This window comes from Bos indicus x Bos taurus, chromosome 9, assembly GCF_003369695.1.
Source record: "Bos indicus x Bos taurus breed Angus x Brahman F1 hybrid chromosome 9, Bos_hybrid_MaternalHap_v2.0, whole genome shotgun sequence".
NCBI lineage: Eukaryota > Metazoa > Chordata > Mammalia > Artiodactyla > Bovidae > Bos > Bos indicus x Bos taurus.
Window position 1 is genome coordinate 82,134,212 of NC_040084.1, and position 24,501 is coordinate 82,158,712.

Genomic DNA, 24,501 nt, shown 5'->3' on the forward strand with positions numbered 1-24,501 from the left:
TTGAAGTCAAACATTTAAAGTAAAATCAGTCTGTTGAGTGATTTTCTCCAGCTGTATTCATGTGCAGCTGCTCTGGTCCAGAGAAGACAAGTAATTGAGCTGATCCATGCTTCGGTTTTGCCAGGAGTGAGAGAAGCAAGGGAGATGAGGTTGTTTGTAATGATTATAATGATGGACCTCAGACTCAAATTTAGACAGCTTCATCAGAAATATTTTAAAACCTCAATCGTGCAAGTACACGTCCATATTAAGAACTCAGGCTTAAAATCAGACCATCTGGGTTCAAATTCCATTTCTACTATTTACAAACTATGACCTTGAACAAGTTATCTAAGTTTTTCCTAGGTTCATTTATTTGTAAAGTGGGGATAATATTGGCACCGAACTCAGAATTATTATTTGGTTTTGAATTTATATATAGAAAGAGTTTAGGAGAGTACTTGGTATAAATTGCTCATTCAAATAATAGGCCATTACTGTAATTAATGTCACATATCCTCACCTAGTGTATTAAGTTTTCCTGTGTATAGCAATTGGGCTTCCCAAGTGTCACAATGGTGAAGAATCTACCTGCCAATGCAAGAGACGCAAGGGACGCAGGTTTGATCTCTGTGTCGGGAAGATACCCTGCAGTGGGAAATGGCAACCCACTCCAGTATTCTTGCCTGGGAAATTCCGTAGATCTAAAGGAGCCTGGCAGGCTACAGTCCATGGAATTGCAAGGAGTCAGACACAACTGAGCACACGTGTACACGTGTACCACGAAGAAGAAATATTTCTCTTTCTGTCATTGTCTTAGCCAGAGCATTATATTCTCACACACATTTATATTTTACTTTTATATTTTTAATTAGCTAACTCACCTATAATGCTTTTCTCTTATATATGTTACTCAGTCATATCTGGCTTTTTGCAACCCCATGGACTGTAGCCCACCAGGCTCCTCTCTCTGTAGAATTTTCCAGGCCAAGAATACTGGAGTGGGGTGCCATTTCCTTCTCCAGGGGATCTTCCCAACCCAGGGATCAAACCTATGTCTCCTACATTGGCAGGGAATTCTTTACCACTGCACCACTTGGGAAGCTTTTTCTCTTATAAGCCTTTATAATTAAAATTGGAATGGAATGATAAATAGCAAACCCCACAAAATCCAGTTTCAAACATTAAATTAGATAGATAAGTAACAAGAAAGTGTGTGTTGGTTTTTGAATATCCAGCATCCCATCTTATCATTTTTTAATGAAAAAAATGAGACCACTCTAATGAGAACAAATGGGTTCAACAGATATCTTCCCCAGAGCAGTCTTTGCCTAGAAATCAGTATCATATTGGTGTTATTTGTAAATTGCTATTGGTTCATTATATTATATACTGGGCAAGTGTTGTGGCCCAACAGTTTTTGTCTTCTCTTCATTGGTGCACAGTCTTATTTGCATTTACCTTTCTGTGGCTTGTGAGAACACATTATGAATAATAATAGCTAGAAGCATATGCTACTTATTAACCATACTGGTTTAATATTTCATCAAAGTCCATAAAATATAGAGTCATATGTTGTCCAAACTGGAACACTTAAGGATACTGGGACACTTTAATATATGTGACAGCAGGTATAATACAGGACTGTCCCAAGTTTTGAAGGATAATTTAAAAAATTAGGTAATGGAGATCTAATGCACAATACAGTGATTTATAGACACCGATACTGTATGATAAGTGCCTCCCAGGTGGCTCGGTAAAGTGTCTGCCTGCAGTGCGGAAGACCCAGGTTTGATCTCTGGGTTGGGAAGATCCCCTGGAGAAGGAAATGGCAACCCACTCCAGTACTCTTGCCTGGAAAATTCCATGGACAGAGGAGACTGGTAGGCTATAGTCCATGAGGTCAGACATGACATGACTGAGCGACTTCACTTTCACTGTAGGATAAATTTGAAAGTTGCTGAGACTAGACTTTAAATGTTCTTACCACAAAAAAAGGAAATGATGATTGTGTGATGTGATGATGGTGTTAGATAATGGTATAGCAGTAATCATATTGCAGTATACAAATACATCAAACCGACACGCTGTACACCTTAAACTTATACAGTGTTGTATGTTACTTGTGTCATGGTCCAGGTGCGGGTTGGAAGAGACTTTCCAGGCATGAGACAGAAGGAGAGGGAAATAAAGCTTATTAGAATGGGAGATGCTGTTAGAACAGTGGGCCAGCGAGAACCGACATTGAGTGGGGGTCCTTAGTCCACTTTTATACCCAGGGTACAAGGAGTGGGACAGGGGTCTTGTAGATCATTTGCTGATTGGATGAGGCATGTATACTGGGTCGGGGAAGAGTAAGACAAATACTTTCTCCTTATGGGGCAGGAGGGGAGACAGTTTATACTGCTCAGGAAGACCTGAAATCCATTAATAGTTACAACATGGTAGGAGGGAGGGCCATAAGGGTCTGGTTTTTCCATTCCTGCATTCCAAGAACCTCCTTGGTTTTATCTGCTCTTTCATCCTTGAGACACCACAAATTGTATCTCAATTAAAAATTTTTTAATTTTAAAATTTAAATATATAAAATAAAATTTAAACTATGGAAAACCTTGACTTGTACAAATATAAAAAGAGCATTCAGTAGATAATAAGAGAATGGATAAGAAGTTCTAGCAGGTTCCAAGGAGAATACTAAATATTAGTCTTTATAGTTAAGTAAGGCATGCTGAAATGAATTAACAATGGATGCAAAGCTGACAGACTGGTCAGTATCCATCAGGACAATAATCAGTTGCATTCGAGTGGACACAATTTGCATTTCTGTGGACAAAAATATCATTTGCATTACTATCGGTTTTCTTCATTTTGTGGAGTTTAAAATAGCTTAAAGATAATCACAGCTACACAGGTGTATCACTCACTAATTTCTGGCCCACATCAAAGGCCTTCACAGTCTTCCCTGATGCGAGCAGGCTAGGCACCTGCTTAGTTATATGTCATATATTCTTGCTGTTGTTTGCATCACATGATCTGGACTTAACTCCTAATTGCTGCTTTGGTGGATTTTTTGATTTTTCATTTATTCTTAGACTCCTGTGTTGGTTCCCTCTTAAAATGAGGATTTTTAGTAACAAAATTTGAATTTTATTTTACAGTTTGTCAAGTTGTACAATGTTAAGTTCTACTCCTTTTTCATATTTGAGATTGGCCAGAACCTAAACTGTTGTTATTTTGGGGGGGAAATGCTACTTTTATTCTGTTTTGGTTGCCTCCTCTGGGAGGACTGGAAGCATTTTGGCAGGAGGAACTGAGCAATCTGCAGCTGTTCAAATACTTTGAGCCTTTGGATTGATTGTGGATTTTGCTTTAAAACCCTCCCCCCACTTTAAAAAAAAAAAAGAGTGAAAGAAAACCCAACAATCAATTGCATCTACTACTTAAAAAAAAAAAAAAAAACTGTTGTTTTGTAAGCTGCAATTTTACTTTTGTAACCAGAGGCTGTGTTTATTTTCAGCTTTGGCAGTTCTGCCTAATGAATCAACTGGTATTGAATTCACAAGGGGAGGTGCCGTTTCCCGCCCTCCATCTGTTTGCCAAATGTGTGTGTTCCCTCACCTCGTGGTGGTGGCTTCAACTAAAAAGAGCCATTAGCAAGGGGGTGTTCTCACTGATTCCTCAGTCCTCTGTCTGACTGCTTGCTGGTATTTTTCCCTTGTGGTTCCATAGAGGTTGTTTGCCAAAGCACCACACTTGTGATTCTAGAGAAAGTGTGTGTTTGTTTGTTGTTTAGGTATAAGTTTGGCTCTGCATTACTTATAGTTTGAGTTTGATTCTTGAGCCTTGGTTTGGTCCTTCACGATGGGGTGTCCATCTCTAAGCGGTAGTGTTGCCATGGGGATTGAAATTACTCCAAAGAGGAGACAAGAGCTCGAGTGAATCCTAGTAGGCTGTCTTAAAAACTGGGAGCCTGTGATGAATTTCTTTGGATTGTACTCTATTTTCAGCAAATCCTTCTTTAATTCTTTTTCTTCCCTTTTCTTTTAAAATTCTTATTGGTAATAGGGAGGAAGCTGTTTTATTAGCAAAATTTGGAGGTATCTTTTTCATGTTTTACTTTCATTTGTATTAGGAGTCTTTTAGGTCAGTACTTCTTGAATGTGCTTATTAATCACTTGAGATTTTGATGAGATGAAGATTCTGATCCAGTCAAATTAGAAATCTGAGATTTTGCATTTCAATTCAGCACAGGCCACACTATGAACAGTAAAAAAAAAAAAACCTCAGGGCACATAACTTTGGTACCTTTTCCATGGTCTTTGGAATAATTTAGATAGTCAAAGGGTAGAATGATTTGGTTGGTATTTAGTACCAAGGTGTTTGGAGATATTTGCCTTCACACTGGTATCAGGAACCAGGTAAAGGAGTCAGACAACTTTCTAACTCTTCCCAAGACAGACCTTCACATTGAACATATGTTATTTTGTTTGAGATTTTGAAATTTCTAGGACATTTTACATATCCAATTTCAAATCTAAACTTGAAATTTTTTCCAAAGTAAAGTATGAGTTATTTGGGAGTTTTATTACTTGTGTACAAAAACACTGATTATGTTCTTTTTCCAGTGACATGCCTCACTTCTTGATATATTACTTAGGCTTTAAAAATAATTTCCCTGACATTTGATTGTATGAGTATTTTAATATCACTGTCTCTTGTGTACTGTGTGATTTTATTTAGCCTACTAAACAGTTTTATAAGAACTGAGTGTTATCTAAGAAGTCTTTTGAGTACTATTAAATGTTATTACTCTATTCTGACCTAGATAATGAACAGTAAACTATTTTAAATAAGGCCACTGACCCACTGAAGAACTGTTCACCACATACACACACAAAGAAGGAACCTAATTTAAGCTGTGCATTGATCTGTATTACCCTCACCTTATTCCCCCAAACTTCTAATTAGTTTTGGAAGTTACTGAAAAAGACAAGGTACAAAAACTTGCTTTTAAAGCAAAGGATAAGGATCATGAAAAAAAACAGTTCAATACTTATAAAAAATACTGGCTAACTGGAGGAGGCTGAAAGAAGAGTATGAAATTAAAATGGCAAAAGAGAAATCCATATGTAAGGAGAGTGAAGAATCTAGATGTTCATGAAGAGCATGTTAGGGAAGAGAAACAACTTTTTCTCCACTCTCTTAGGTTCAGTTATTGGGGGCCTATGAATTAAGATGACAAAGGACCAATTTGCAGGAGAAAAGAGTTTATTTATGAATGCAATCTGCATACAGTGATGAGTAACTCAAAAAAGTGGTTAGAATTTAGGGCTTATATACCCAATGCAGTAGGGGAAAAGAACTGGGTAGAGAAAGGCTCTTATGAGAAGACCCAGTAGGTTTCTTTAGGAAACACACGTGTTTCTTGAGGAGAACAAACATGAGATAAGAACGTTTGTGATAATATTTGTTTGTGCAGGTGTGAGTGTTTTTTTCTGTTATTTTCATAGCCCTGAAACTCTTGGAGAGCCTTGTTTCCCAGAAGATACTACTTTAAGCCAGATAAAGGAAGCTCTGACAAAGCTTCTTGCTCCATTTGTTGATTCTCAGATGTCTTCAACTTAAGATAATCTTTGTGCTAATCTTTGTACTCTAAGGGTGTGAGGTCTGAGTGAATCCCCACAGGAGAAGAGGGCACATTTACAGTGAAGAAGGAAAGACTTGAGGCTAAAGAGGAGGAAGACTCAGTGGATTGTGTGATGGAGGTGTTATTCACAGTTCTCCTCATTTCCCTCTTTGGAAATTTGATTAGCACTCCTAAAGTTAAACGACTCTTCAGAGCACTTCTGCTCTCAGAGAATTTATTCTGAATGAGAATCTACATCAGCCGGACACAGGTAGTTATTTTGGAGCCTACACCTGTCTGGCCGCCTCAAGCCTGAGGCTCCAGGGTCCGTGACAGTCACATTTTATACCTAGGTTTTAATCTTTAGCTGTAATTCTTTTTGAAACAGATAAAGCATATTTATTCATCTATACTGTCATGATATAATTGCTCAAACAAAAATCTAATGTTGTTTCATATAAGTATTAGGTTGGCCAAAGTGTTCATTCGGGTTTCCATAAGATGTTACAGAAAAACCCAGATGAGCTTTTTGGCCAGAACAATAATAACTGGGCCACATAATAACTGGAAAAACCCAAACAAGCTTTTTGGCCAAAACATTAATAAGCCTAAGTGATCCATCAAGGGGATAATTTTGTATGTATTCTTAAAAATTTGAATAAGAATTCACTTTGCATATTTTCTGTGTGGCAATTACTATTTTATACAGTCTTTTATTTAGATGTATTATTATTTTTTTCCTAGTCATCAAACACAGACAACCTGTTGGGATCATCCTAAAATGACCGAACTCTTTCAATCCCTTGGTGAGTGTTATTTTAGTTAATAGTAATTAATTGTCTTCAACAACTGAGAATTGTATTTCTTAAATGGATTCTAGTCACCAGTTTTCCTTACATGGCATATTATGTTTACAGGACCAAGTCACAGGCATGTAAAAGCAGTTGAATTTCTAAGGGCAAAGCAGTAAACAGATTTTACTTTTCTTAAGAGAACGTATGGCTCACAATAGCATGAACTCAAGAAGGCTGATTTTAAAAGAAGTATAATTGGTTTCACCTCCCTCATATTGTATCATCTTAAGCTTCAGCTTTGTGTGAAAACAAAAACAATAGAGTACAGCAGCCTGTAATCCACTGCTTCATATTTACTTTTTGCTCACTGTTTATTTATTAAATATTATTAAATTAGCTTGTCTAATTTCATTTTGTCTAAGTGATCATTAAAAGCTAAATTCACTTTAATAAAAATGCATGAGAACACGTGAGATGAGAATCCCAACATTGTAGATTTCCAGTAGAATATGGCTGTGAGCTGATTATTATTACTGCTTCTCGTAGGTCATTCCAATGGCTTTGATAGAATTTTCTTAGAGGGGATCTAAAGTGCCATTGGAGAAGGCGAGTGGCACCCCAAGGCGCTCATTCGCACTGCCATTTCAGCAAGGAGGGGGCACTCCTTTTATCTCTTTATATACCAGGCTTCTGTGTGAGCTTTCTCTTGGATGAGTGAGGACAGTTACAAAGGTTGAACGAACAAAAGACAAACCACTGGATTGTTTTAGTTTGTAAAATGAGCACGCCAGTGTTAAGAATTAGAGACTAACTCTTCTAATCTCTCTTATGGATACTCTATCTTTAGAAGACAAAGATAGACGTTCCAGTGTCTTTTTTTCTCAATTTGATGCTAAATCTTTCAGGTTTTTTTAATTAAGATAATAGATAACATTACATTAGTTTCAGGTGTACAACATAATGATTTGATATTTTTATATATTGTGAAATGATCACCATGTAGGTCTAGCTAACATCCATCATCAAACATAGTTACATAATTCTTTTTCTTGTGATGAGAATTTATAAGATCTGTTCATTTGGCAACTTTTGAATAGGCAATATGGTATTATTAACTGGAGTTAATCTATTATTTCTAAAGGTTTGAATATTGATTATTGTATAATTTTAACCAGATGGATTAAAGGGTGGAAGAAGCAAATAGAGCAGGACAGAAGGAGTATAGAAATAAGACTAGCTTTGCGGGTAGTGAGATGGACAGCCTAGGTGGCAGAAAACTGATTGTCCTTATGGGGAAATGCCCTGGAAGAGAATCCCTCTTAGCAGTAGAGAAGGCAGCCTATGGTGTGATGAACATTTAATTATTTCCTTATAAACGCTGTGGATTTTAGGAAAAGACCTTTTCATGTGAAAAGACATAGTAATTTTCCATCATTGAAGGGAACAGATATATTCTTGCCATTCAATGTAAGTTAGACAATCCTAAGCATGCTTTTTGAATGTTCCATTTTCCATTTCAGCTGACCTGAATAACGTACGTTTCTCTGCCTACCGTACAGCCATCAAAATCCGAAGACTCCAAAAAGCACTATGTTGTGAGTTTATTCTGCCAGAGTGAATCACTCTGCTGTTTGGATTGCCTTTCTTGTTTTTTTTTTTTTTTTTTTTAAGACAAAGATAAATGAAGAGGGTGATGTGTTTGTTGAGTTAATCTGATTTTCAGTGTACCTCACTCAAGGAGTTGGCTGTGTTTCTGTGAATGCTCTATTATTCGCCCCATCAGCAAGCATGAAGTAGTAAAACAAATGAACATATGCCATTCTCAGTTGGAGAACAAAATTAACCAAAATACAGGAGTCACATAAAAAGCTTTTTCAAAAATTATGCTGCCACCCAATTTAAAAGGATTAAATCAAGGAATTGAAGTAGTAGATCATTGCCTTTTTAGTACTTTGTATTCATCTGTAGGATTCATTTGGAGCATAGGATTTGAAACAGTTTAATTCAGAGCAATCATATAATAAAGAAATACTGAAAAATTATATTCCTGATCCAAATTTGAATTGACCATTGTTGTTCTTCAATCACTAAGTCCTGCCTGACTCTTTGTAACCCCAGGACTGCAGCACGCCAGGCTTCCCTGTCCTTCACCATCTCCAAGAGTTTGTTCATTGAGTCAGGGATGAGATCGTTAGATAGCATGCTATCTAGCATCAGTGATGCTATCTAATGATCTCATCCCTGCCACCCACTTCTTTTGCCTTCAGTCTTTACCAGCATCAGGGTCTTTTCCAGTGAGTCAGCTCTTCACATCAGGTGGCCAAAGTATTGGAGCTTCAGCTTTAGCCCTTCCCATGAATATTCAGGGTTGATTTCCTTTAGGATTGACTGGTTTGATCTCCTTCTGTCCAAGGGGCTCTCAAGAGTCTTCTCCAGCACCACAATTTTGTGTTCATTTAAAGCTCTGTGTTCATGTAACACAGTGTCTTGAAACATTTAATATTATCAATATGAACTTTAACTTGTAGAGACTATGTTCATAATGGTAATCTATGATAATTTGGGGTTTCCCTTATAGCTCAGTTGGTAAAGAATCTGCCTGCAGTGCAGGAGACCTGGGTTCGATCCCTGAGTTGGGAAGATCCCCTGGAGAAGGAAATGGCAACCCACTCCAGTATCCTTGTCTGGAAAATCTCATGGACAGAGAAGCCTGGTGGGCTGCAATCCATGGGGTCGCAAAAAGTCAGCCATGACTGAGTGACTAACACACACACATGATAGTTTTACTAAAGGCTTATTCCTTTTCCCATAACCCAGATTTAAGTATCAATATGAATGCTTTGCAACAGAGTATAGATTCATGCTATCTGCATTCTATCTGTAGCTTCTATTCTATAGCTTTAATGATTGAGTCTACTCAAAGAACTTTTAGGCCTTATCAGGTAGTTAATATGCAAAGTGACATGTGCCTTTATGTTTATAACAGCATAACTTGAATAATGCCAAATATTCTTTTTGCTACCTTTTGTTAACAGTTGTTGTATGTCTAGGCCATTCAGTGAAGCTTTGCAGGTTACCCTTAGAAATGATATATTACAGTTAAAAATCTGCTAGGTCAGTAGAAATGAAAAGTACAGTTTAAGCTGGTTATGTGAGGAGAGTTGAGGAAAGAGATGTGTAGAACCATTCTAAGAAAATATAGCAAGGCAAAGCTTTAGAATAAGAAACACTTAAGCTATGTTTGGGCTTCCCTGGTGGCTCAGCTGGTAAAGAATGCACCTGCCAATGCAGGATATGCAAGAGATGTAGTTTCAGTCCCTGGGTTGGGAAGATCTCCTGGAGAAGAGAATGGCAATGCAGTCCAGTATTCTTGCCTAGAAAATCCCATGAACAGAGGAGTCTGGCGAGCTACAGTCCATGGGTCACAAAGAGTTGGACCCAACTGAGCGACTAATGTGGTGGAAGCTACATGTGGAAGAGCTATCTGAAGGGCTGAAAAAACCTCCAAGTGACGCGATAGGCAAGAGGCTGACATGGTCTGGAAGCCCATCATCCTGAGCGCCAAAGATGATTGGCAGATTGTAGCAGTCACAGCAAGGATGGCAGAATGACCAGTTCCCAAATAGAAAGCCTGCGCACTCTGGCTGGTGATCTGTATGTTCAGCCGGAAGGGAATAGGAAGTGAATTGGGAGCACACAGAAGGAATTTTAGGGAGCTCAGTCGGGCCAGGGTGCCAACAGTTTTGAAAGAGGCTCAGCTGCATGTCTGGTGTCCAGCTGACAGACCTAGAAGGACTTCTCAGGCCGGATGAGCTGTAGAATGAGGACAGATGACTCAGCCACAACATTGCAAGTGGATTCTTTACCAGCTGAGCCATATGGGAAGCCCAAGAATACTGGAGTGGGCAGCCTTTCCCTTCTCCAGGTGATCTTCCCAACCCAGGAACTGAACCAGGGTCTCCTGCATTGCAGGGGGATTCTTTACCAACTGAGCTATCAGGGAACCCTCTCCATTGACAGGAGATGGCTTTGTATCACTGTGAACGCAGGTACAGTTCTCAGTAATACTTGTGGGCAGATAAACAGATTAAACACATTTACTTGTTTAATTCTGTGGGTTCTCTGAGTCTTAAGGAACAAACTCTCTCCTTCAACTCATCCCTTCAAACTGGAGAGGAGCAGAAGAGACATACCTCCCACCTCTAAACTAAACGACCTTTAGTGACACTCACTTAGAAATGGGCTGGGTTGTGTTTGATTGTGAACGTTCCAGGCGATGTCCTCAGGGCCACCTGGGCTCCACTTTCTCAGCTGTCTCTGCCCCATTGAGCTCCTAGTGGGGCCTTGGCGCCCCTGGTCCTGCGCACCTGTTTATGATTAATCTCCTCCTTCCTCTCCCATCTTTTGTGTTTACTTGAAATGCCTTGACCCTTCCTCTGCAATCGTCTGCAACCCTTTATTCCCTTCCAATGCTGTTAAAAATTTACTTCTTTTGGAAACATTTACAAGCTAATCCCACCTGCCTCCAGCTTTTCCAGAACTTTATGATGGCCTGTAACGACTTTCTCTCCCATCAAGCGCCGGTCGTGTGCCTTTGTGTGGCAGATAATGTGAGGAGGATTGCACCGTCTGCATCAACACCTGCTTTGAGTCAACAGTTGTCTCTCATTCTGTGTAAATCTCCGCCAGCATAGTGTCCTCACAAAGAGGGCATATTGTTGTTGCTACCATTGTTCTTTCATTTATTGGGCTCCAAGATTGGGCAGGGGATAAAACAATAGAGACTTGGTTCCCACACTCAAGGAATGTAAATTCAGACACAACGCCCCTGCTTACAACAGGTTTTGCTGCCCTCTGCATGGAACGGCTTTTACCTTGGCCAGTCTCTCCATCCTCCTCGTTCATCATGGCCCACGGTAGACTCTTGCAGTTCTAGTGGATGCTGAAAGGGCAAGCTCTGTTTTCTGCTCCTCCTGCCTGAAGAGCTCATTCTTTCTTTTTAGGTCCTAGTTTAACTGTCACGCATTTCTAACCAGACTTTCTTGGCTACTCGGCTCCAAATTAGGTCACTCCTGATTTTGCATCTCATAGATTCAGTTCTTTCCTAATGTGACACTTGTTTGTTCTTCAAGCTCTCACAGTGTTATATTTGATGTTTGGATATTTTCTTTATAGATTGAGGTACTATAGAATGCTTTCTGTTTTGCTTAAGTTAGGAGATAGAGCCACTCATGGATGTATGTGTTCAGTTCAGTTCAGTTCAGTTGCTCAGTCGTGTCCGACTCTTTGCGACCCCATGAATCGCAGCATGCCAGGCCTCCCTGTCCATCACCAACTCCCAGAGTTCACTCAAACTCATGTCCATCGAATCGATGATGCCATCCAGCCCTCTCATCCTCTGTGTTAGGTGATATCTAAGATCAAAATACCAAGGGAACAGAGGAAAAGTAAGAGCTCAGGTGAAAGATGATGAAAGCTGAGCGTTGGAGGGGAGATGAGAACACAGATTTGTGAGGAGGAGGGAGAACTAAGGACTGGGAGATTTGGTACTTGATAGATTGCAGAGAGTGAAAAGAAAGTGTTAGGGTATCTTGGGAGTTACAGACTGATGATCTATGGACGGTAGTAACAGCCTTGTTGTTCAGTCACTAATTCGTGTCATGTCTAACTCTTTGCAACTCCATGGACTGTAGCGTGGCAGACTCCTCTGTCCTCCACTGTCTCCCAGAGTTTGCTCAAATTCATGTCTATTAAGTCAGTGATCTATCGAACCATCTCTGGATTTCTGTGTCATGAAAAGGCAAGACCTTTATTTGCACGTATTAAGGTGGAGATTCCTGGAAGAAGATAGTATAGCTCCGACTGGGAACAAAGCAGCAGGAATGTGGATTGGATATACAAGCAGGAGATGAGAAAGAGCATCTAGAGTCTTCCAGAGAGAAGTAATAACTGCAGTAATGAAAGTGAACGAGAGCATCAGACTTATAGAGGGAAAGGGCAGACATGAGACCTGGAGCACCACTGACACTTCTGAGATGTCTGGGGAAGAGGAGCCAGGAAGGGTGCTATGAAGGGACGGTTAAACATGTCAAGAGGAGGAGAGCCATAGAAGCCCAAGGTCAGATGCTAAGCAGTATGTGTTTTTGCAGAACCGAAGAAAGGTGATCCAATTCCATTCAACCCCCTTTGCTTCATTGTGGGTTTAAAGAAAAGCCTTAAAGTTGGTAGAAAATGATTCTTCTGTTTATTTCATTTGCTGCATGACTGAGCTGTCATTTGTCTCTCTTTGAAAAGAGAAAATCATCATTTTCTGTGATTTAAATGTAGTCTGTCGTTAAAGGTACCTAAATGTGACACACTTCAGGGAGATGTATTCCTGGCTTAGGCACTAAGGTAAAGTGTCAGAATAAATCACTGAAAATTGAAGACATGGTCGTCTGTGGGATGTGGCAAATCACTGTCACAGCTACAAAGTGTATCACAAAGGAGGCTTTTCTAGAAGAAATTCAAGGACAACCTGATCCAGGAAATGGTCTTTTTGGAATTTGGTCTTTTGTCACTTCATGCCATGTGGGAATGTAATAGCGGTGCTATGTTGCTGGCAGAATTAGTGCTGGAATTCAGAAAACTTAGAACATTTTGGCAGTATCTGAATATGTTTCTCTGTGTCTGTGTGGAATTATAGTTCTATGGCTCTGTCATTTATTAGGCACTTCTCTTTGTCAAGCACTCTGAAGAACAAATTTGAATTTTACTCCTGTCCTCTTCAAGGTTATAATTGAAAATAGTGTACAGTGCCAAGAAATGGGGTAAAAATGACAATGAAAATTCTAGATGGTTCTTTATGTTTTTTTCTGACACCATCTAGAATGCATGTGACACTTACACAGGTTACTTTTGTGATTAGCTGACATTTTACTGTCTGAAGGAAATGGATTCATCTTTTATCTAGATGTGTGTGTTTTATATTCTCTCTTTCTCTCTGTTGAAAGAAATGACTTCTCTTTTGATTTAGAAATCATTTTAATCTGTACAATTTTATAGCAGTTCTTTTCCACTGTAGATAGCTTAGGAAAAAAAATAAATCATTCTATGGTGTTTCATAAATGTCTTTAAAAATTCAAAATTAGTGGTTATTCAATGGTTAAAAACAAAAATACAAAGGAAGCTATTTGTTTATTATATTAAACTGTCAGCACAGGTTATATTTTTAAGGGAACAATTTTGTATCATGCACAAAGAAAATTGTTATTTACATATTAAAAAAAAGTTTTCTAAAGCTTATTTTTTTAACGTTAAAAAGTTAAGTATGGTGATAGGGGAAGAATTTTATAATGCAGTAGTTTCCCTGAGCACACCTTAAGTTCACATGGGTTCTGTAACTTTCCAAACCTACAGGTTTAGATTTAGACAGCATCTCCATACTCAATAAATGTATAGATACGTGGTAGTTTGATATAACATGTTTTCCTGTTTTCAGTTAGCTAATGATTGGCTCAAAGTGAATTAAAAGAAAAGATTATATAAAGTTCTTCTATTTGTCCAAACTGTTCTTCCTGGCCTTGGAGGGCCTCCCCTGGGCCGACATGGCCTGCCCTCTGTGTGTCTGCCTCGCAGTAACCATATGCCCCCCAGCGTGTGACCACACACCATCCATACTGCCATCATCATTTTTTGGAGCTGCCTAGACTTCTTTGAATTCTTGTCTTTTCTCAAGCAATTTTCTCTTCCTGGAATTCTTTCCTTGCTTTACATGAATCTCTTGTATCTTATCTATTGTTGAAGGTCCATTTCAAATCCCATCTTCCCAGGGAGCTTTTTCTAGGCTGCTTCTACTCCCCTAGCAGTAATAGCGCTCATAGAAATTGATGTCTTCTCTTAGGGCATTTTTAAAGTTATCAGAATGCTTATCCTCCTTCTCAGACTGGTGATCTTTGAGAGCAGGGCTCTTCTACTTTCTCCTCTGTGCCCACCCTGCATGCTCTAGCACCAGCCATGCCCATGTAGAGGTTCCGTCCATGAAGAGTAAGCAGTGGAAGCAAATACATGAAGAGTCATGGCTGGGTGTCCTGGCCCGTGAGCCTCTTTTCCCCCTACCTAGTTACAAGTTACACATTTGCCAAAGTGTCATGGAAAGCAAACCAGGTTGGGGCCAGATTTTGAGGGCCTTATAAATTAGGCTTGAGCTTCCCAGGTGGTGCTAGTGATAAAGAACCCATTTGCCAGGAGACATAAGAGACATGGGTTTGATACCTGGGTTGGGAAGATCTCCAGGAGGAGGGCACAGCAACCCACTCCAGTATTCTTGCCTGGAGAATCCCATGGACAGAAGAGTCTTGCAGGCTACTGTCCATAGGATTGCAAAGAATTGGACAAACTGAAGCGACTTAGAACATAAATAAGGCTTGACTCAGTAGGCAGTGGAGAGCTATTATTTTTCTACAGAACCTGTTTTAGGAACTAAATATCTTCAGTGAACTTTGTATTTAATCATGTGCATGTGGAGAAACTATTTAAGAATGATCAGTTTCACAGTGATATAAAGAATGAATAGGAGAGTGGTGAGTGGGCTGTTCTCAGGAGTTTGAAAAAGAGCAGTGTCATATTCTAGATGTTCTACCATAAGGAATAGAGCTTCCCAGGTGGTACTGTGGTGAAGAATCCGCCTGCCAATGCAGGAGATGCAAGAGACTCGGGTTAGATCTCTGGGTCGGGAAGATCTCTGTACTCTTACAGTTAGGAAATGGCAATCCATTCCAGTATTCTTGCCTAGAAAATACCATTGGCAGAGAGGCCTGGTGGGCAACAGTCCATGGGGTCACAAAGAGTCAGATGCGACTGAGTGCACACACACACATACACACACACTCACACACACACACACACACACACCCCACAAGGAATAGACTTAGAGATTTATGCTTTCCTACACTCAAAAGTACAAAGAGGCTGAAGAGAGGAAAACCAGAAAAATAAAATAGGAAAAACTAATATTCTATAGAGTGAAAAATGAGGTCATATTGAGACATGTCAAGAGTATAGATTCAAAAGTGTGAATGTAAGAGATGTGGATAAAAGAAGAGTTTAGAGATGTAAGAATGGAAATGCTATTTATTTTTTAAAAATTGAAATTAGTTAAAAGGATAGATTCTTAAATTGAAGAATCAAGCTAAAACTCAAGACTGGAAGTGACTTTGTTTCAATGTTGTTATGTAATGTAGTGACTGTACATATTCCTTTTTCTCACCTGACTAGTGGATCTCTTAGAGTTGAATACAACAAATGAAGTTTTCGAACAGCACAAACTGAACCAAAATGATCAGCTTCTTAGTGTTCCAGATGTCATCAACTGTCTGACAACAACTTATGATGGCCTTGAACAAATGCATAAGAATCTGGTCAACGTTCCTCTCTGTGTGGATATGTGTCTCAACTGGCTACTCAATGTATATGATACGTAAGTTTGCGTTCTTTTCATTAAAATGTAATCATTGGATGATATTTTTTGATGATGTAAAATATCTGAATTTTTGTAACTGGATTTTTAAGAAAGTGCTTTCAAAGTACTTTTCCCAGTGGAAATATTTATGTTAATTGTTGAGAAGGAATGACTTTCCAAAAATTGAGTTCTTAACCAACAATGGAACAAAAAAGAATGTCCATCTATGATTTTAAGATCTTGCTTCAGTTTATAAAGATGGTCAAATGTGTAGTGTTTTTAGTCTCTATGCTGGAGGAAACCTAATGAAAAAAGTCTGATTTCCTTCCTCAATTTTTTATAGTATTTTTTCAAAAGAAAAAATTTAATATTTATTGTTTTGAGTTTATAAATTTATTGGTTCATAATAATCCACTCTGCATTTTTTTGTATGACTACTTAAGAGCAATTTGGATGGCAGTTAAAAGGATTTAATTTCTCTTTTGGTATTGGCTTTATTTATTGCCATTGTGGTTATGTGTATATATTGTGTTTTAAATAACTTATGCTTTAGGCCACTCTAATATCTGTAATTTAATTAGATACTCAATGTTACAGAGAGAGCACTCCCTACTTCCAGCATGACTCATTTGCCATTAATTTGACTTTCTTGAATGTGACAATGCATTTGTGAAATAATCAATTCTAGAAAGCCCTGCTGTGGGCTGACATTTCTGAAACATTAGGAATTATTCATTCTTCTGGTAGGGGGTTAAAGTATGCAAAGATGAAATAAGAAAATTAGAACTTTTGTTTTTCTCTCAGACTCTGAAAGTTATTTTCCATTAATTAGCTATATGAAAATTTGTGCTTGTCAGTTTTTTATTTGATTCAGAGTGAAAGAAAATAGATGATAGTTCATAAATGCAAGCATCTGATTGATTCTGTATAAGAAGTAAATGATAGTTACAATAGCTTTCAGGATGATTTAATTAAAATTTCATTTATTCTTCTGGTTAGAAAACTCTTTTATCATTCATTACTTACGAATATCATAACAAAGCCTTTTTTAATAATCAAATTGCCATTGTGTGGTTGAGAACTCTTAAGAAACTCACTGAAGAACAGATAGCATGAATCTCCATTACCATGATGAACATGGGCTTTGCTATCTCCTTGTCTAATACATTTTAATACATTTCATTTTTACTCCAATTTTTATACTTCTAGGATAAATCATGACTGTTAGCATTAATTCACTGTTAAGTTGGTCTTCAATTTTTTTAAACCTGTAAGAGACATTTTCTGTAGTAAATTCACTAAAATAACAGATCAATTAGGTGTTTTATCTACAAAGCTTATCACTTAATTTTATGTCCCAGAAAGTTATAGTTAAGAACTTCATTAGCTCTATGGAGTTTGGAAGAAGTGTGCATTTTGATCTATATTGTAAGGAAGAACTGGAGAAGATATTAAATTGCCCTCCTCTTTCGGCATTATCTGTGACTCTAACACACTATATTAGTCAGCTTGGGCTTCCGTAAGTATCACAGCACAGCCTAGGTAGCTTAAGCAACAGAAATTTATTTCTCACAGTCCTGGAGACTGAAAGTCCAAACTCACGATGTCAGCAGGGCTGATTTCTTCTGATGCCTCTTTCCTTGGCTTTTAGATGGCTGTCTTCTCCTTGTGTCCCACATGGTTTTGCTTCTGGGTATGTCTGTGTCCTAATGTTCTTTAAAAACTCTAATCATGGTGGATTAGAGCCCACCCTATATGCTTTATTTTAACTTAATTGCCAATTTTAAGACTCTCCATATTTAGTTGCATCTTGAGGTACTGGGAGTTAGGACTGAAACATATCAATTTTAGGGGAACGTAGCTCAGCCCATAACACATACATATGATGTCTTCACTGGACTGCCCACAGGGAACAGTGCCACTTAGTTGGGAAGGAAGCAGTGTGTGAAATGTTGTGATTCATATTCCAGGGAGTTAAATTTTGGCATATTATCACTTTCTACCATCAAATGTGAACACATGAGAAATGCAACGCAGAGATAAGTGTTTCTTATTTAGAAAGACAGTATTTTGAAATTCTCCTTTTTAAAAGAAAAGAGCTTTTAGGATTTATCCCCTTTCCATGCCAAAGAGAGTCCTGGACTCTTGAGAATCCCTTGGACAGCAAGGAGATCAAATCAATCAATCCTAAATAAAATCAACCCTGAATATTCCCTGGAAGGACTGATAATTGAGACTGAAGCTCTAATACTTTGACCACCTGATGTGAAGAGCTGACTCATGGGGAAAGACCCTGATGCTGGGAAAGATTGAAGGCAGGAAGAGAAGAGGGTGACAGAGGATGAGATGGTTGGATGGCATCACTGACTCAATGGGCATGAGTTTGAGCAAACTCCAGGAGACATTAAGGAAAGGGACATGACTTAGCAACTGAACAACAACAGCATGCCAAAGAAACTGCAACAACCATGCTGGGTTAGAGCAGTGGCCATTCAGTTGAGTTTTCCATTTTGAAGAGAAACGCCACTAATTCACCTAAGGAAACAGTTACTCCTCTGATGGTAGTCTCAGAGGGCCAGAGTTAATTACCCAAATTTCTGTAGCAACTATGACTTATTCATTTATCTAAATAAGAGATGTTGGGCTTCCTTTGTGGCTCAGCTGGTAAAAAATCCTCCTGCAATGCTGAAGACCTGGATTCAATCCCTGGATTGAGAAGATTCCCTGAGGAAGGGAAAGGCTACCCACTGCAGTATTCTGGCCTGGAGAATTCCATGGATTTTATAGTTCACGGGGTCACAAAAAGTCAGACATAAGTAAGTGACTTTCACTTCACTTCACACAAGAGTTATTAGCTGTTTTCAAGTCATTAGTTTCCTTTGAGAAACTGATAGAACTGTGATCTACAGCATTCAATGCACCAGGACATCATGGACCCCTAAAAAGTCTCTGAACTTGGAAATGGTATCATGACCAAACTCTTCTCTTCATTCAGTTAATCTGACATTCATCTATTAACTGTATATATATAACTGCATTGCTTTGTGTAGCATGTTGCAACAAGACCTGGTATTTTCAGCTCTTGAAATATATTCAACCAGCTCTTGAAATAACAAATGATGCACACACAGGAGGTCCTAGAATTCTGGAAGCAGAAGGACTTCAAGGATCTTCCATTCTGTTCTCTTTTTACTGATTGAGAAACTGACCCAATGAGATAAGACAATTTATCCACAGCTACCTACTGTATATTAGTGGTAGATATGTAACTAATATCCAGGTTTTTTGACGATCACTTGATTTTTCCTACTATACTGCTATATCTAAGAAAAATGGGACTTTATAAATTATATTGTTTGCTGTTTCTTTCGGCTTTTAACATGTGCCACCTTCTAATATTCTGAATTGTCTGAAAAAAAATCTATTTTCTTTTGTTGTGGAGGATAAGAATTCAAATTTTTGGTACTGGTTGCTTTACAACTTGGCAACCACTTAATTTTTGGCATCTTAATTTTTCCAGATGAAAAACTGAGATAAAATTATCTGTTCTGCTTCTCATACATAAGTGATTGTGAAGGGCAAATGATATCGTATATTTAGAAAGTACCTTATAAACTATAAAGATAAGATTGATTCCATTTATGTGTTCACAGCCTCACTCAGTCTTGATCTTCCTGGGCTAAAAAGTCTTAATTCCACAATCTTCCTTTTAAATTTAATGGAAATTGAGTTCATTTAAATCAAGATTTAAAGCAGTAGTCTGGATTATTTGGTTTAAATATTTTTGTCCCTGCAGAAAATATTAATCTCATTTGATGCACTGTTAAGTCATTTTCCCCACTATCCAAGGTGGATATAATTTTATTTATAAGGTATAATACATATCTTTCTGGTTGAATTAATTTCAGGAGAATTTATGAAAACTATCAGGGAACTAAATACTGAAATATAGGGTTATGTTACTCACTGAAAAATTTTATTGTCTCCCTATTCTCTTTCAAATTCTGCAACATATTTAATATTAAAGCCCTCTCTCATCTGGGTCCATATAACCTCGGCAACATTATCAGTCATGTACCCTTGATGCAAGTTCTTGCTGTGCCTGATGAGTCTTGACTTTAGTGCTCATATCCCCTTTCCCTGTCCCCTTGTCTGGGCTTCTCCTATGATAATTCGCTTTCTCCTAGTCAGGGTAGTCCAGCTGCGTCATGTCTTCAATGTCTGATTTTAGACTTACCTTCTCTATCAAATATCGTGAGGCTAGTAACTACTTAGGCTAAACACCAATTTGTATTTGATTATTTCCATGCGTAAGATCGGTCTTGTATTTCCTTGTGATTCTCTAGCTGTTTTCTTGTCTCACCTGTCCAGCTAGTCATGGGTAGGAATCATGTCTTAAACTTATGGTATACAGAACGATGCTGGGATCTCAGTAAGCCTCCATAGTCATTGGTGGTGCAATGAATGGATGATTGACATTTTCAATAGTCTTCCTAATGATGATCCTTTGTTGTACTGTCACCATAGACTGGAGGTCAGCCTCCAATATGTATGAGTTTGATCTTTTTTTTTCCACTTAAGGGCTTACTTTGTTCTTAGCCACATTCATGTGCTAGTCCATTTGCACAGCCTTTTGTTATTTTCTGCAAGTCTGTTGTCCAGAGAATATAATTTCCTGAGTTTTGGAGGGTAAAAAACAGACACAGTCTTCTTTTCATGTGATAATCAGGAAAGACCTTAAAAATATGAAGTAGAAACACACTTCATAGCATGGCTCAGTTTAAGGCTAATTTGAAACCTGTGTTTCTATAATTGTGAGAAACTGGAATGTATATAGAGTAGATTTCTGCTTAAATGGGTATATTTATTTTAAAGTTTAAGTATTAGTTATTTCATACGTCAATTCTGAATGTTGTACACATACATAGTAAGGGTTAAGTATGTTTGTTGGGTATGATTTAATATAGATTATAAACTCTAGGCTGTCAGGGGACTTTTTTTTAAAGTTTTTTGCTGTGCCCTACAGTTTGCAGACTCCCAACCAGGGATTGAATCTGGGTCCTCATCTGTGAAAGTACACAGTCCTAACCACTGGACAGTCAAGGAATTTCCACAAGGGACTATTTGAAAATGCATTTTACTAATCCCTAAGCATGTTTTCCTTTTTATAAACTTATTTTATACTTTATATGTCATAGTGTGAATACAGAAACTTACTTGACTATTTATAATTTGAGAATGAAAGATATCAATTAGCATTAATAATAAAAATATCAATAAGCCAGAGTTAAGTCCAGTTTGACAATAAGACTACCTAAAATTAAATGAGACAAATATTTATATGTTTTTAAATGTTATGAATTACTACATTTTATGTACTCATATAATTATGTAAACATTTAGTTATAGGTTTTGAATGTGTTGTAATTGTGTATGGAAAACATAAGAAAATTCACAATAAAAACTGAAATTGAAAACTAATCCTGTTTATATGAAATAGTAAAGATAGCAGTCTTTATATCTTTATTTTTTTGAGACTGTGTGTTATTTCACAGCAAGGATCATGTGTTATTAGTGTTTGTAGCTTCTGCATTTTCCTTTCCACAGCCCCAAGATCCAGTACAGCATGACATCTGATAAAGCAGCTCATTTATTCTTTAACAAAAGAATAAATACAAATTTAACAAAACATTTTAACTTTTGTTAAAATTCTTTAACAAAAAAATAAATAAAATCCGTGCTTTTAAACATAAAGTTATTTTTCTAGTCAAAGTATATGTGAAATTGAAATGGTCTCTCTTTGGCATAATATGAAGGGTTAATTAAATAAATTTTGTATTTAATTGTAATTTGATACTTCCCCAAATAAAGATTGCACACCTGTGTGTTTAAGATCATTGACTATTATAACTGCAGTAGTAATTTATAGAAACCACATTGACAGAGCTAAAAAAAAACAATGAAGACCAAGTGTTTTAAGTATTCAACAAGTTATAAACCCTCAATATAGAGCTAATTTACATCTGTTTTTAGATACATCATTATCCCTTTCTTACTATATTGCCACATGCATATTATATATATCAGTAGCTATTTTGTATATTGCATATATAATTATTAACAAATTTTAATTCAGTGTTTATAAAAATGAAATCTTTTTAGCTTTATAATTAGCACTTTCATTTTGCTTTATTTTGTTCTTTCTAGTTCATATGTTGTGTAAAGTGATTTTAGGCTGTATATTCTTCCAGACTAAGTCAGATATACTGTTACAATTTGTCATGAACTTATGGTATGGGCTTAACATTAATAAATAAAATTGAATAGAAAGTTGCATTAAGATGCAGCTTTTTTATGGTTTACCCTCAAGAAAATAGACATCCAGAAATAATTAACATACCCTATACAGTTTTAAAGGCATATAACACATTGAGATTCTTACAATTTCAGGGGCCGGACTGGAAAAATAAGAGTGCAGAGTCTGAAGATTGGATTGATTGCTCTCTCCAAAGGCCTGTTAGAAGAAAAATACAGATGTATGTAAGACTTTTCCTCCAGCAGTACTGTTCTTAGTAATAATAACAATTTATTGGATATTACTTTTGCTAGTAATAATGGTTCCCATTTTTTAAAAAACCTTGACTCTGCATGTACTTGGCTAGACAAAGGGTATTGGTGCAAAGTGATGTGGATTTCTATGAAATAGAAAACTGATTTATAGGATCAAGATGTGAGGTGTCTTGATGGTGTAAGAACAGACTACAGATTATATTTCATTTAATTCTTAGAATGATTATCCCGTATTATAGGCATTGTGATGTCCATCTTCCAGCTGAAAAAAAAATAATGCTGGGGATGGGTTAAAAATCTAGTTAAGGCTTCAGAGACAGTAATTGTGGAGCTAGAATTAGATTGTAGATTTTTCTGACTATAAAGCTACAGCCTTTTCTATTTCCATATATTTCCAATGCTTAAGAAAATCGGGATGGACTACAACTGTTATAGTTACAGTGAGACAAATAATTGTATTTTATAGTGTGAAAAAATTAAAAGTAGTACGTTTAAAAAAGTTTTTTGTTATATTTGTTTTTATTCAGCAAATAAGTCAGTGGTGACTTTTTTACTATCAGTTAATAAAGGTCAGCATCTTGGCATTTGGAAATGAACAGGCTTAGGAGCCAGAAGACCTGCCTTCAAATCTCAGCTCTACCACTTGGTGGCTGGGTGATTCCACTGAATACCAACAGCTAAGAGGTAGTAAGAATACTCCCATTTCACATTTCAGGAAGCTGAAACTTAGCAAATCTTCAACTGAAGAGTGAAATTAATAATTCTTGCTTTGAAAGTAATTACCTAAAATAGCAGTTGTTGAATAAATGGTAGTAAATACTGCTATGTCTCCAAACTCTTAATTACTGTAAATTTTTTATTTAATTATATCAATAAAATATGAGTTACTTGATTATATCTTGCATAGCCTCCTGTGATTCTGTACAGATACATCTAGCCATACTTTCGAGAGAGAGGGAGAGGGGGATGTTTCATGAATGGGAGATACCACAGAAAGAGAATATTTGACCTCAGCTTCTATAAATTTTAGTTTTGCATCTTCTCTGAATATGAATACATTTTAAAATACATTTATTTTCTGGGACAGCTGTGAGGTAGTTTGATTTTGAATTCCAGGGCTAGATCATGATGGCTTGTTCTTACACAGTTTGACAAGAATGCCAATGAAAAGAGATGTGGATCTGTATGAAATGAAAAGCTGATTGTAGTATCAGGAGGTGAGGTGCCTTGATGGAGTCAGAACTCAGTAAACCATGCAGAAAAAATCTCTACCCAGACTTTTGCATGGTGGCACTTTATCTAGAATTTAAATTGTCTTCAGCATCATAATTGTCAAAAGATATCATTTTCAAAGCTAAAAATGTTGTTACTATAATGAGTGAGAAAGAAAAATGTTAATGAAATCATCAGTGTATCAGATTAGAAAAGGACTTTTTAAAATCAACTGTGATTTGCTGTTTTCATGTGTTCCTGAAAGAATTTAGGGTTTGTTGAAAAGTTAGTTATGTCATGGGGCTCAACCTACTCTGAAAAGAGTGTGAATACAACTGCAGAGTTTATCATGAATACTATTAAAATGTAATGGTGATCTATTTTTCTAGATCAACAATTCTTCCTCCTCCCTTTATTTTTCAAGCTGATTATGAGAGTCAGCTAAGGCCAAAAGAGTTACAACATGGTGTCTGTAGGTTTAGAAGTGAAGCAAAGTGAAGTCACTCAGTCATGTCCAACTCTTTGCGACCCCATGGACTGTAGCCTATCAGGCTCCTCCGTCCATGGGATTTTCCAGGCAAGAGTGCTGGAGTGGATTGCCATTTCCTTCTCCAGGGGATCTTCCCTACCCAGGAATCGAACCCAAGTCTCCCACATTGCAGGCAGACGCTTTACCGTCTGAGCCACCAGGGAATCCCCATAGGTTTAGAGCAGAAACCAAATTCTATGCAAGATAAAAAATCTCTTATCTACACACATACCTTCACACATACTTCTGAAATGTATAATCTTTCAAATGAGGAGGTATTTCAGCATACATGTACTCATACACTCGAACTACAGTGGACACACTTTCCACAAATATCGGTAAACTTAATACT

At 37.4% G+C, this 24,501-nt stretch overlaps 1 protein-coding gene across 1 annotated transcript in view; it reads left to right on the plus strand.

Moving 5' to 3' along the window:
- Window positions 1-24,501, plus strand: part of UTRN (utrophin) — a 557,360-nt gene that overhangs the window by 473,139 nt on the left and 59,720 nt on the right. The window contains 4 exon segments of the mRNA XM_027551766.1: window positions 6,350-6,411; window positions 7,920-7,994; window positions 15,655-15,856; window positions 22,289-22,374. Of these exon segments, the coding sequence (XP_027407567.1) occupies window positions 6,350-6,411; window positions 7,920-7,994; window positions 15,655-15,856; window positions 22,289-22,374 (425 nt within the window).